Here is a 14673-nt window from a genome sequence, read left to right as displayed (position 1 = left end):
CACTGTTGTGCTAAAATATGGCCTTAAAAATAACAGCATCTAGCCGCTGTGGAAAACAGTATGAGTATGACGGTGCCTCCGAAACTTAAATGTAGAATTACCACGTGATCGGCCATTCCACTTCTGGCTATAGACCAAAACTAATTGAAAGCAGAGTCTATAAGACATATTGGTACACTCCTGTTCATAGCAACATTATTCACAATAGCACAAAGGTGAAGCCACCCAAGCTTCCATCAGTGGATGATAGGATAAGAAAAATGTGGTGTATACTGACAGTGGAATAGTATTGACATTAAAAAAGGACATTCGGACATATGCTATAACATGATGAAATTTGAGGACATTATGCTAAGTGAGATAAGCCAGTCACAAAAAGATAAGCACCATATGATTCTGCTTATATGAGGCACCGAGAGAAGTCAAATTCATAGAGAGAGAAAGTAAAATGCTGGTTGCCAGGGGCTGTGGGAGGGGGGAAAGGGGAGTTAAAGTTTAATGAGTTAATAGAGTTTCAGTCTTTTAAAAAAACATTTATTTATTTATGGCTATGTTGGGTCTTCGTTTCTGTGCGTGGGCTTTCTCTAGTTGCGGCGAGCGGGGGGCCTCTCTTCATTGCGGTGCGTGCGTCTCTCACTATCGTGGCCTCTCCCGTTGCAGAGCACAGGCTCCAGACACGCAGACTCAGTAGTTATGGCTCACGGGCCTAGTTGCTCTGAGGCATGTGGGATCTTCCCAGACTAGGGCTCGAACCTGTGTCCCCTGCATCGGCAGGCAGATTCTCAACCACTGCGCCACCAGGGAAGCCCAGAGTTTCAGTTTTGCAAGATGTGAAACGTTCTGTGATTTGGATGGTTATGCTGTTTGGACAACAATGTGAATGCACTTAATGCCATTGAACCGTACGCTTAAAAATGTTTAAATGGTAAATGTTATGTTTTGTATATTTTATTCCAATTAAACATTAAAAATAAAACATCCTTGGGATTTCCCTGGTGGCGCAGTGGTTGAGAATCTGCCTGCCAATGCAGGGGACACGGATTCGAGCCCTGGTCCGGGAAGATCCCACATGCCGCTGAGCAACTAAGCCCGTGTGCCACAACTACTGAGCCTGCGCTCTAGAGCCCATGAGCCACAACTACTGAGCCCACGTGCCACAACTACTGAAGCCCACGCGTCTAGAGCCCGTGCTCCAGAACAAGAGAAGCCACCGCAATGAGAAGCCCGTGCACCACAACAAAGAGTAGCCCCTGCTCACCGCAACTAGAGAAGGGCTGCGTGCAGCCAAAAATAAATAAATAAGTGTATTAAATATATATATATATATATATATATACATATATATATTTAATGGCTGGAGTAAGGAGAAATGAGGAAATACAGGTGTTTCCTGCTACCTGAATGTAGAGTATTCCTACGAAAACTTTAGCAAACCAAGATGCCATATGGTGAAGCAGATGTAGGCCTTTCATCAAAGTTTACTGGCCGAGGATGATCTTTTGGAAAGCAAGGGATGCCCGTAAACAGAAACATTCAGAAATCTGGTAGCACTACCTATCAGAAAGAGCTTTTCATCGAGATAGACTAGGAAAACAAATGCAATTACTCGACCGCAGGTGAAACAGGGGTTGTGCTGTGTTATCGAGAAGCTGGTTGTTTCATGTCCCCCTAACGAGTCCCACACCTCGTATTTTAGCCAGGCTGTGCCCAGGAGGACGGAGGGTGCCCCGGAGGCCATGAAGCAGAAGGTGCTGCTGAGAATGGACAGGGCCCCTGACGGTGTCTCCACACAAACAGAACCACGACCAGGAAAGAGCAACGTTCCAGGAGATCCTGGAGAGGAATTGGGGGAAGGAAGATGCGGCCGGAGGCTTCGGAGGTTGGCCTCCCAAAACAGGTAAGCTTTCACCTGGGGAAGCAGGTGAGGAAAGGCACTGCAGGGGGAGGAAAGGTCTGAGCAAATGCCCGGAGGCTGGGCGGGAATCCGAGGCCAGGCGGCTGGGCGGCCTCCAGGCGCCTGGACCAGGCCCAGGGAGGCAGGGAGCGGCTGGGCTAAGGGCTCTGACCTTGATCCTGGCTTAACCCTTCCTTTTCCTGACCAAGGAGGATGCCCGGCAGCTAGGTGGAGGGAGGTGCTTGGTGAGCCTCTCTGTGGGCTCACCAGGAGGGGGGGGCGGGCGTGTCTGGCTACGCATTTGGGTGGGGACAGGCTTCTCCAGAGTCCTCCCTTCTCCTACCAACTATGCCCGGAAGTTATCGACCAGAGGCTAACAGAGGAGGACGGCCCGGCCCGTACGACGATCCAGCAGGAGGGAGCGCCGTCCAGCATCCACAGCCAGCTGAGGCTGCAGAGGCGGGTCAGGGCCAGGCCGAGAGTGGGAGACTAGGACAGAAGGAGGAGGTCGAGGGCGCAGCCCCGTTTACAAGTGTTTGGAGTCCTCCAGGATCCAGGCTTTCTGCCCGAGCCCTCCTCCGCCCCCTCCCTGCCTCCTGGTCCCTGTGTGTCATGATTTCCATTGGCTGCCCTGGCTCCCGGGCTCATGCAGCTTCGAGGCTGAGGAGGAGGCAGGGGCCGAGCCAGCTCTCCTCTCCCACCTGTTCCTTACAGCAGGGAGCCTCCAGGACACCCTCTGCCGAGTCCCTCTGTGCCTCGTTAGCCGGGACTGGGTCATACAGTCACCCCTCGCCGCAGAGGGGCCCAGCAACACGTACCTGATGTCCAGGCCCCGAGACGAGAGGCAGAGGGTCGAGGGGGGAGGCGAGTGGCTTTGGAGCAGGAGGACCTGCTTGAGAGCAGGTGGGCAGGAAAGCATCCAAGGACACAGGAACACTGTGTTGTTAAGATCAAGTCTGAGAACAAAGAACAGGAGCTGGAAATGGACCAGCCGGGAAATGAGCAGAGCAAGGGTGGCTTGGAAAGAGAAAGGAACCTACTTTAGGCTTGCTTAGCGTCCCGGGAGGCTGCCCGTGTGCATCCTCTCCATCCACACCGGGGGCGCCTGCAGCCTCGGGCACACTCCCGGAGTGGACGAGCTGTTTGTTACTCTCCCTGAGGGGGAGCCCTGGGCGTCGCAGAAAGAAGGTGTTAGAAAGAAATGTTCCACGATTGGGGCTTAGGTCAGGTCAGCTGGGGGAGGCTCTAAGGGAATGGGGCCTCTGTAGATTGGGTGCTGCAGAGAATGGGGGGCAGTTCACACTGAAGGTGTCTCAGTAAACCCATCTGTGGAGAGGGGAGACCAGAGTGAGGGTAAAGGTGTGATGGGTAAAGAAGGACAGTCATGCTTTTCAGCCAAGGGAGGGAGTGCCGTGCCGGTGGCAGCACAGGGATGAGTGTTTGCTGTCTCGTCTCCTCACGCTCTCAGGGCAACGTGGTCTGAGGTTGGTGTTCTCGGAGAGTCTTTACATCCAACAGGAGAGTAGCATCGCCCTGTTGTGATACCAGGCCAGCCTGGGATGTTCATGGATGTTCTCGTTTTCTTTCTCAATCCTATATATAAACAGTCCCATAAATAAACAGCAGGGAATATCCCCATAGGCTTTGACTCCTCTTCTTATTAAATTCAATTAACAATGAAATCTTTCCCATTATATTCACTCTCTTTGGAGCAGAGCTTCCTTTATGGACCTTTATATCTCCCTCTTTGGGTACATTTTATCTAAACTCTTCTCACTTGAATATTGCGATGAACTCATGGCCTTTCACAGACTCAACCTGGCCTAAAAACATGATCATGGTAATCATTATTGTTGTTATTTTTATTGTGATTACTATTGGTAAGTCGTTCGGACTTCCCTGTGGTGCCCCTTCTAAACACTGCTCTGAATGTCTTCGAGAGCACCCTTGCCTTTGGAGTAGCAGATACGCCGGCCTGTGGAATTCACTGCCCCTGCAAGGCGTCTCTCTTCCCTTGAGTGGACAGAAGCCCATGGGTGCGGTGCCTATGTGGGTGGGCAAGATGCGGCTGGAAAATGTATGTGTTTAAGGTTGCAGTTCACTGCGAATATTCTGGTTTAACCCCTGTTCTTATCCCTACTTTTCTTAGAGAGCCTTGGTTTTATAAACACGAATGTTTCTGCTACCCTGACAGTTGTCACATCAGACACATCAGGCGCATTTCTCGTTGGCACTTGATCCAACTGCTTCCATCATCCTTAAGGTGGTGGGTTACTAACTACTGTCAAGGGACTTTTGCTGTCCTACAGTTAAAACAATCCAAAACAATAAGTGCATATCTTTAAAACAAATCGATTCACACAGTAGGTTCTGCTCAGCCCTTCCCAGGGAATACCACTTTAATTTTTTGCTTTTTCTTTAGGCAGTTAATCAATGTGTTAAAATGATTTCTTACATTGGGAGAGAGAATAGTGTGAGTGTGTGTACTGGAGACAGGAACCTGGACTTGAATTCTGGCTTTGCCACTAGCTGGGTACTTTGAGTAAATTACGTAACCTCTCTGAGCTCCAGTTTCCTTGCTTCCAGGGTCATTGTGAGAACTAAAAGTGAGTGCATGCATACCAGGCACTTAGAATAGTGCCTGATGCAAAGTGGGGAGGCATCAACCACAGTAGCTAATAAACATTAGGTACTCCATTTTTCTTTGTCTTGATTCAAAATTTTTGATATTATTTATTTACTTCCTTCCAGGAAAGATAATAATTTCACTTACTTTTATACTTCTTCTTATACCGCTCCCCACCTTCTCCTAATACCATTATATCACTAGGGCCGAACAAAGTTTCGGGAGCCCTGCACGTCACAGACGCCGGATCGTTATTAATTACTACCCATCAGTAAACACTAGTGTTCCCAGCCTCACGCAATTTCCAGAGTATTCCCTCCTTATCTTTCTTTCTGTACTTGGTTTTATTGCTTCACTTCTATAACTTTGCAGATGGCTGTCTCCTGTCTGATTGTCTTCTCCTTGTGCTGTAACAGGAGAGCAGGACTCTGACCGGGCTTGGAGGCAGCTGATGGGAGATGCGTAGCTTTCCGTAACTAGCGGCCAGCAGAGCCCAGGAGACAGAGAACCTCTCTGGGTTAAGTGCACTGTGGCACTCACGGGTGGCCACCCCAGGGGAGCCCGCCAGAGAACTCGCCCCTCGCTGTTCCCTGAAGCCCCTGCTCCCTCATGATCAAGCCCACAGTCTGTTTTCTCCTTCCCAAGGGTGAAGCGACACCTCCTTCCAGCGTGACACAGGCGGGCGAGCTGAAGACTCTCAGACCCCAGCTGCTGCCACCACGAGCACAGCGGCCTTCTGGTACTTAGGCAGTCAGCTGCCTCTTCTCTGGCTGGTTCCTACTCGTGACCTAGAGTTGAGGGTGGTGCCTCCAGGCTGAATTAACCAACAGAGGAATCAAGAACCAAGAACGGGATGGATAAGCATCCTCGAGCCCCCAAGAGGAGCTCCCCAAACCCAGGGGTCTGTCCCCACAGCCTCCTTCCCGGGCCCCCCCTCCGGGAGCCAGGACCAAGATGCTCACTTCCTCACCCCCTACCCCTGCACCGCCATCCAGCAAGTGACTCAGAAGTGAGGACGGGACAGCCCGCGTGGGGAGGGGGGGACAGCAGATGGGAGTCCCTGAGGCTCGGGGTGGGGAGGGGAGGTCCACCAGCCTCCCTGGAGGCTTCTCCTGGCCTCTCCCTTTGTCCCAGCCCCCTCCTGCTCCCAAACCCTGGGGCGTTATCACAGAGGCTGTTTCCTTCAGCTCTCGCCCTGCTGCCAGCCCAGCCACTCTGCGAGGCTCAGCGGACCCCGAACCGAGCCCCAGCCTGGCCTTTGCCACCTCCCGCCTGTGTGACCTGGAGCGCACCTTACCTGACCTCACCTGTAAAATGAGAATAATATTTCCCTATGTTGTTTTGAGGATCAAATATAATGTGTGTTCGTGGCATTGGGCCAATGCCTGCCACGTAGCAGGTCCTGCCCAAGAGTGGTTGCTGGCCCCTCTACCTGGAATTTGTTAGTTTCAGGTTGAAAACTCCCCTCCCCCAGACTTCTCCTCCCCTCCCCCCTCCCAGCTGCCCACAGCTCTGTCAGGGCACCTGCTTATCAGGTGTAACTGCCTCAGGCAGGTACTGGTTCTATGGATCTCAATATCCCTGCAGAGACGCAGGTGCTCAGTTATTTCCCCCACCCACCCCCATTCGATCAATGCACAGATTTAGTGCTGTGGGTTCCCTCCACGTAAGCCCTGGGTTCCTTTCTCCCTTAGTGAAGGGGGAAAAACAAAAACCTAAACAATCACCACGCAGCCACCTGAGCACTGCGTTTCCTTGAGTCTTGTTTCCTCAGGATTGCTTCTCCCTGACCACTGCATTCATTGCTCAGAGACCAAATCACCTCCTCCCTGGAGCTGCCCTAGAGAGCAAATTAGTCAAGCTGAAGGATAAGGGAGGGGAGAGCAGATGAGAAGCCAGGAGCCGCCATCCCAGCAGACCGGGATCCTTGAGGGAGGGCTGGGCTGGTGAATTCCTGAGGGGCAACTCTCCTCCGGAACAAGGCGATCTCCTGTTTATCAACAGTTCAGCTTGGGTCCAGTGGAGCCATTGGGGAGCTGGGTCCCCTGGGACCAGCCTGGAGCCGAGAGAGAGGTGATGGCGATTGATCATAGGATCAGAGCGGGGGGGATCCCACCCCTTCCCCACCTGAGGAATCGCCCTCCACTGCCCAGCCTGGAGTGTCTGTGATGAGCAAGAGGAATCCTCTCCCATGGTCGTTTTTACACAATGACGTGTGGTCTGAAACTTTTTTTTTAATTGAGGTAACATCGGGTTATAACATTACGTAAGTTTCGTGTATACAACATTATATTTCTACTTCTGTATACACTACAGAAATTAGTTGCCAAGAAGCCCCATAGTATGTTACAGAGTAGAATGAAGACATCACAGTTTTTTAAATACAAGGAGGCTTCAAAGAATTGTCTGATGGTTGGCCTTGGATTCAACCTCTGACCTTTCTGCTTGCGGGCCTTGGGTGGTCCCTCATCCTGTCTGAGTCTCACTTTCTTCTTCTGTGATATAAGAATGATGCCTCTTTGTGTGGATATAGAGGGAAATCCATTTTACATCAAGTCCCAGCCCACACATATATATACACTAGTCGCCAGTCTCTTATCAGCAGTTCTATCACCTCCAAATTTCTGAAACACACACATGTTTTGGGGAGCTCATCTGGGCAGTAATCTTGCCCTGTACTGACCTGAGACTATTTATAGTCATTGCAATCTTTTCCCCATTTAATGTGAATATTTGTTTGTTTCACTGCCAAAACATGAAAACATTCATTTATCGGGTGCTTTCCAGACTCTGCTGGAAGTGGTAAATAATAAACCATATGTGCCCTGTCTTCATTCTCTTTCTAAAGGTTTAAAATTTTAGATTCCTAAAGACATCTAAATCCCAGGAGTAGATAATTAGTTCTGGAGGCTGGAAGTCAAAGATCAAAGTACTGGCTGGGTTGGTTTCTGGTGAGACGTCTCCTCCTGGCTTGCAAAGCACAGCTGACTTCTCGCTCTGTCCTCACATGGCCTGGCCTGTCCTCTGTAAGGTGGGGGGGGGAGTGGGGAGGGAGAGAGAGAGAGAGAAAGAGAGAGAGAGAGAGAATCTGGTGTCTCTTCTCTTCTAATAAGATCAGGAAGCTTATTGGATTAGGGCCCCACACCTATGACCTCATTTCACCATAATTACCTCCTTAAAGGCCCTATCTTCAAATACAGTCACCTACCTGGGGAGTCAGGCTTCAACATATGGATTCGAGGGTGGGAGAGAAACAGTTCCATCCATAACAGCAGGTAACTCCACCAACAGTACCCCAGGTGACTGCTGCCCAGGAAGATGAATTTTAACCCCTTTACACTCAATACCATTTGTGTTCCACCACAAATTCTTCTAATCTTATTCCCTTTTCTTTTCATCTAGATGCTGAGAGCTTTTTTGAGGACATCACTGAGTATCTCTGGGACATAATGAGCAGAGAGGAACTGCTACTCCCGCTGACTAAAGTCCTGAAGAGAATTGAGACTAAGGCTGCTTTGTCCAGGTAACCTGCATGGATGCACCAGGAATGTCACCCACATCCCCCCTGCCCCAGGCTCGTTTCCTCCTGGCAGACACACCTCCTCCAGGCAGGATCCTATGGTTGGGGTCGAGGATGTTCCTTCTCAAGTTTCCATTGGGAATGTTTCCTGCCAGGTCATTTGCTGGCAGTGAACAGCCTCAGGTTGAGAAGAGATGAAACCTGCAAGGAAGGGGCATGTTATGACCTTGGACAAGTTACTGAACTACTCTCTGCCTTAGTTTCTTCATCTGTTCGGTTTTATTGTGAGGAAACTGAGCTCATGCATGCAAAGTGCTTCACGTGATGGCTGAACATAGTATGTGCTCAATTAATGTTAACTTTATTTTATTTTCAGTTTTTATGCTGTCATTTTTTAATGTTTATAGAGTATTTAAAGATAGTGTTAATGTCCCATAAGTCAATTGTTCAGGGAATCGTTTCCATAGAATTTCAGCTTTGGGAGCTGAAGGTGGAGCTGGAGCTTCTTCCTGAAGTCTTAGGGGAGATATGCTGTTCTTTTCTGATTTACAAAACCAGGGTAATAAATAGACTGCAAAGACTCTTCTTTTTAGGAGGTTATTTTCAGTCTTGCTTGTTATTGATATAAGCACAAGAATTAAAAGAAAGTACAGAAGAGATGTTGCTAGTTCAGGTTTCTGCAACCAAAAACAACCGAAACCAAAGCTGAGATCCATGCAGACTAAGTTTTCTTCAGTGGCCAAAGAATGGAGAGGTGGGAACTTAATTCACAGATCAACTTCTCACCCACATGGTGAGAGGGATTTGCTTTTAGACAGTAAAGACAGAGGGGAGAGGAGTAAGGCTAATGACAGGGAGGCAGAGCATTCATCTACCAGGGAAGGCGTCAGGCTTTCCTGGAAATGGAATGCCACGCCTTTTTTATCCTTTTTTGGTCTGCATCTTCCCGTCATGGTCATTTGTATAGGTGTGTCATCTAGTAGCTAATGTAGTAAAATCAGCCTAGAATGAGACGGAGGATCTGGTGAGGTCAGATACCTTGCCACCTTGGTTCCAGCTGGTTCTATCCGGTTTTGGTTTGTCTCTTCCTATAGCTTCCTCTGTTTTTCTCCGGACCCTGTGACTCCAACAGGTTCACCTCCAAACGGAAAAATGCTTTCTCTACATGAATAAAGGTGGCCATCGAGGTCCAGAGTATTCTATTTCAGGGAACCTGAGGATCCAACACTGCGCCACCACTATTTAGACAACTGCCTTGAAAACAGTGTCTAAAGGGAATTTCCTGGTGGTTTAGTGGTTAGGATTCGGAGCTTTCACTGCTGTGGTCCAGGTTCCTAATGCTAACTCTCAAAAGCTGTTGGGAGGAGACAGGAGTCAAGGGTCTTCTTCCTGTAGATGAGGCCCAAGCAGGACTCTATTTAGGACAAGTCAGAAAATCCTGACACCATCAGTTTGCCTTCCTGGGGATTCTGGCTGGAGCCCTTTTAATCTCCATCTTAGGAACTGTACCAACACTGCAGGATCCTACTGGCCCATAAGGCAGAGAGGCTAGAGTGGAATTGGATGGAGCTGGTTGGATCCTGGCTCTATCCCTGCCCAGCTCTGGGGCTCTGAGCTTGAGACTTGGAGTCTCAGATTTGTCATGTGTCCAGTGGGAATAGCGATTCAATCTGATGGATTGTGGGGATGGCCTTAGAGTGAACTGCAGGGTCAGAGGTGGGGAAGCAAGTGCAATCATCTCGTCCAAAGGCTCAGGGAGGCCTGGACCAGGGTCAGACCCAGGGGGCAGGATGGAGCAGAGGGGTCCAGGTAGGACTGGTAGGAAGGCTTGGGCAGCAGAGCCAGGACTAGAGTGAGGTGAGTGGGTCCCTAGGACACAAAACTGAAGGGGCTGTGACCCTAGCAGAGGTCCTGTGAGTGGGAGAGGGGACATTTCTTCCCTCCCTGACTTGCTCCCCTCGTGCTGAACGTAGAGGGCCCTGGGTGACTGTGTCCTCCACACCCTGCCTGGGGCCTGCGGTTCTCCATTGCCATCTAGGGCCCTCTTCAATCTCCACAGAGCAGCCCTGAGCAGTGGGGGGGCCATGTGGCTTAGTGAGGCCTCCAGCGCCGCAGCGAGTGGCTGCCAATTTTGTGTAATTTGAGGGATTCTGACGAGACTCCACAAGCCCCCACCAAAGAGGAAAAGTTCCTCCACCAGCTTGTGCAAATGCAGGTCTCTTCGGGCTTAGCAGTTCATATGGATGTTTCTTAAAGTCTCTTGAGTCTTTGAGAGGTTCCATCAAGTTGCACATGGCCTTGGTGTGCAGGCGTGTGAAGTTGTCACCAGCTAAGGTATGAGTTAGGCTGGTGACCCCTGAGAGGTCAGGGGTGCTGGGTGCTGGGTCAGGAATCAGTGAGGCGGGCTGGAGAGTCCAGGGGGAACCAGGGTTGATAGCATATCACCTGCTTCCCAGTCAACTGGGGCAGTGGATGGACCTAGTGACCTTCAGCTGGGAAGGCCAAGGGCATCATCAGGCTTGAAGACAGCAGATGCCAGGCAAAATGATCCTTAAGGTCATTTTATCTCTGAGTTTGGCTTTTTTTTTTTTTAAATTCTAAGCACGCAGAGCTAGCCGTTCCTCAAAGTCTGGGGCACGGTCCCCAGGACTGTCCTTACATTTGACCCCAGTGGCAAATTTGGGAGATCCCCGAAGCTACCATCAGGTCTGAGAATTCCCTAGAAGGAGGCCCAGAACTCCCTGAAAACTGTCACGATCCCAGTTCCGGTTTATTACAGGGAAGGATGCCGGTTCCCATCAGCCACGGGGCAGAGTCTGGGTGGGTTTCACACAGGAAGCTTCCGTGGTCCTCAGGACGTGTCACTGTCCTGGATTCAGCGTGTGGTAGGGCACCCGGAGCACTGCCCGCCAGGGACGTTCACCCTGTTGAAAGCAATGTATTCTGACTCTTGTTCAAACGATAAGGAAGACTCTCTTCAGGACTATCGTGATAGGTGTGAAGACCATCGCAGCAGGGGAGACAGATGCGCTCAAGTCCGAATACAGCAAAGATGAGTGGGGATCCGTAGCCAATGATCAGAGTGAGGGCGTGGGATGGAAAATCACTGAGAGGAGACATCGAGGGCAGGGGGTTCTTGTTGAAATTTGCTAAGAGGATTCTTGCTCAAGGCAAGTAAAGGACGTATGCATCAACGGTGGGAGAGGAGGAGTTTGATCAGATACCAAACATGGTAAGATCTAAACAGTGGGAAGGCTTCTCACTAAACTGACTTGGACACATTTTTGCTGAGCCCGGGCAATACAGGCCGTCAAGGACAGGACACCACGGGCAGAGGTTGAGGCCTATTGGAGAAGAGGGCTCAGAAGAGCCTGACTAAAACTTGACCAAGGAGAGAAGCTTTTGCAACACGACACGACCCTCAGCGTATGGAGTTTTATTTGGGCTCCGTCACTTGCTGCCCGCACAGCTGGCCTGTTGTCTCCTGCCCTCCCGGAGGTCAGACTAACGCCCTAGTGTCCAGCTCCTCCAGAGGTCAGATGTGATACCACGTGACCCAGAGGCCCCATCACATGTCACCCTGTTAGACTGTCCAGTGGCCAAAGGCCCAGGCAGACGAGGACACTCCTATCAGCCAGAATATTCTAGGGGCTCAGGGACCACTTCCCAGTAGCCAAGGGCAAAGAGCAGGTTGACTCCTCACTACACACGAAGGTTCTCTGAATGAAGGGTTTTCTGCTCCAATCCCACTTCTCTGTGTTTATCTGTGGAGTTCCCACTCTACCTACTCTTTGGAAGTGATTGTGCTGACCTGCCTCTGAGGCGTCTTTATCAAATACCATTTTTTTTTTTTGGCTGTGCCATGTAGCTTGTGGGATACTACTTCCCCAACCAGGGATCGAACCTGTGCCCCTTGCCGTGGGGAGTGCAGAGTCCTGACCACTGGACCACCAGCGTATTTCCTCAAATACCTATCTTAAGTTAAAAGTATCTTAAGATGACTTTTGCTTATTTATTCCATGATTGAATAAGTATATGGAGCATCTACAAGATTCAAAAATATGTGTTTAATGTTGAAAGAGAAAAATTTACATTTGTGAAATTCTTTTCTATTTGATTTACAACAAAATCTCTGTGATTTACAGAATAGATCTTGTTGAGCCCATTTTATGGACAAGCAAACTGTCTTTCTAGTCCCTTGACCTTCATTGTTACAGGGAAGACTCAGATGCACTGCATCAATATTGGAGTGAGCTGAAAACAGACTTGGCCGTGGAGCAGCAAGTCATGCTCCAAAAAGACCAGCTGGACAGGAAGAGTTTTTTTTTTTTTTCCACACGCGGGCCTCTCACTGCCGTGGCCTCTCCCGTTGCGGGGCACAGGCTCCAGACGCGCAGGCCCAGTGGCCATGGCTCATGGGCCCAGCCGCTCCGCGGCATGTGGGATCCTCCCAGACCGGAGCACGAACCCGCGTCCCCTGCATCGGCAGGCGGACTCTCAACCACTGCACCACCAGGGAAGCCCAGGAAGAGTTTTTTGAACAAGTTTCCTTGGGTAAAATGGAAGCTAGAGGAGCTCATGGGAAAGCTCCACGCACTCGCAGACAAGGTCGACAAGGTCCCCAGGGACTGCACCATCTCCAACACTGTGGCCGATTCCACTGGCGCCGTGTCTGGTGTCCTGACCATCCTTGGCCTGGCTTTGGCACCCATGCCAGCGGGGGCGAGTCTGGCACTCTCGGCCACTGGGTTAGGGCTGGGAGCTGCGGCTGCTGTGACCAGTGTGTCTACCAGCATCGTGGAACTTGTCAGCACGTTGTCAGCAAAAACCAAAGTCAGTCCCCGGATGTCACCTGGCACTCTTGGAGGTACTTAACGTCAGCCCCCAAACTGTTAGCACAACCAAGAAATTCACAGAAGCTGTGCAGCGCGTTGAAATGAATATCCGTGCCATGGAGCCGGTCAAAAGCAGCCCTGGCTTAGCAGCCGATGCAGACGTCTTCATCAGCAGTGGAATAACCTCAGTCCAAAGCAGCCGGCAGGAAGAGGTTACTTTCAAAGGCACGGCTCTGGCAGTGACCAAAGGAGCCGGGATTGTGGGCGCGGGCACTGCAGGTGTCTTCCTTCTGATGGACGTGGCCTTCCTGGTGAAAGAGGCAAAGCACTTGCATGAGGGGGCAAAGACGGAGTCGGCTGAAAGGCTGAGGCAGCAGGCCCGGGAGCTGGAGAAGAAGTTGGAGGTGCTCGCCTGCATCTAGGAGCGTCCACAGTAGGGCTGGACTCCGCCACCCCCCCGAGCTGTGAATGGACCGGGTACACTTGCGGGGCCAAGGTGCAGAGGCACCTTGTTTGAGGGAAAAGGAGGGCGAGATAACATAGATGTAGCTAGGTGTTAGGAATTTGGCATTTCTGTAGCTGAGCACAGCAGGGAAGGGATAAATGCAGGTGGCTGATGGGGGAGAGAGAAGGAACGAGCCTGGAGCCTGGACGAAGGGAGGAGAGGGGCCTAGAGAGTGAGGGGAGGAGAGAAGCCACTTATTTTGGACTAAAGAAGACACTGGGGGCAGAATAAAGGGAGAGGGAGGAGGAACTAGCAACAAGAGGCCAGGAATATGAAAGGGTTGAACATGGGAAAAAGCCAAAGAGTTAGGATTGTTGGGATCCAGGAGAAGTAGCAGGGGCTCCTCTCTCACCCCTCCCCAGGGTGTGATGTCTCTGGTGGTCGTCTCTAGCCCTACTTGTCCAGTATGAACTCACCTTTGATTCCAGCAGGTTTATCTTAATTAGGCAGTGATTTCTTTTTGTTGGTTTTTTAATGAAGCATAGTTGATTTAGACTATTGAGTGCCTTTCCAGTGTACAGCAGCGTGTTTCGGTTATACATGTAGCCCCCTGTGCTCTACAGTAAATCCTTGTTGTTTATCTATTTTTTTGTATGCTAATGTGCATCTGCTAATCCCATACTCCTCATTTATCCCTCCCCCACCTTTCCCCTTTTATAAGCATAAGTTTGTTTTCTGTGTCTGTGAGCGTGTTTCTGTTTTGTAAATAAGTTCGTTTGTACTATTTTTTAGATTCCACATATAAGTGATATCATATATTTGTCTTTGTCTTTCTCTTTCTGACTTACTTCACTTAGTATGATAATTTCTAGGTCCATCCAAGCTGCCCCAAATGGCATTATTTTATTCTTTTTCTGCCTGGGTAATATTCCATTTTGTGTGTGTGTGTGTGTGTGTGTGTGTGTGTGTAGGAGAAGGTTTTGAAGAAACCCGCACAAAACTAATCACAAAAATAATACTTAAAATGAATACAATATATGTCATCATAATTCCCACATGGACTCCAGCCATGACCAATGACATGAAAAATCATCGTTGTCATTCAACTACAAGAACACCAATGACCAACACCCGAAAAACCCACCCACTAATAAAACTCCTCAACAATACATTCACTGACCTCCCTACCCCATCAAATATTTCACCGTGATGAAATCTGGGTTCCTTACGAGGCGTCTGCCTCATCCTACAAATCCTAACAGGCCTATTTCTAGCAATACACTACACACCAGACACAACAGCTGCCTTCTCATCAGTAACACACATCTGCCGAGACGTCGACTATGGCTGAGT

The 14673-nt window shown here is 50.0% G+C and overlaps 1 protein-coding gene across 1 annotated transcript; it reads left to right on the top strand.

Moving 5' to 3' along the window:
- Window positions 1-1572: 1572 nt before the first annotated feature.
- Window positions 1573-14138, top strand: LOC131767284 (apolipoprotein L3-like). Its single transcript, XM_067010119.1, is given in 6 exon segments — window positions 1573-1897; window positions 5166-5259; window positions 7923-8043; window positions 12258-12358; window positions 12557-12893; window positions 12895-14138. Coding segments are annotated over 6 exon segments (1095 nt in total). The 5' UTR covers window positions 1573-1858; the 3' UTR covers window positions 13298-14138.
- Window positions 14139-14673: the final 535 nt, after the last annotated feature.

Source organism: Kogia breviceps, chromosome 12 (genome assembly GCF_026419965.1).
Source record: "Kogia breviceps isolate mKogBre1 chromosome 12, mKogBre1 haplotype 1, whole genome shotgun sequence".
In the NCBI taxonomy this organism is placed as follows: Eukaryota; Metazoa; Chordata; class Mammalia; order Artiodactyla; family Physeteridae; genus Kogia; species Kogia breviceps.
This window is presented reverse-complemented; position numbering and strand designations above follow the sequence as displayed.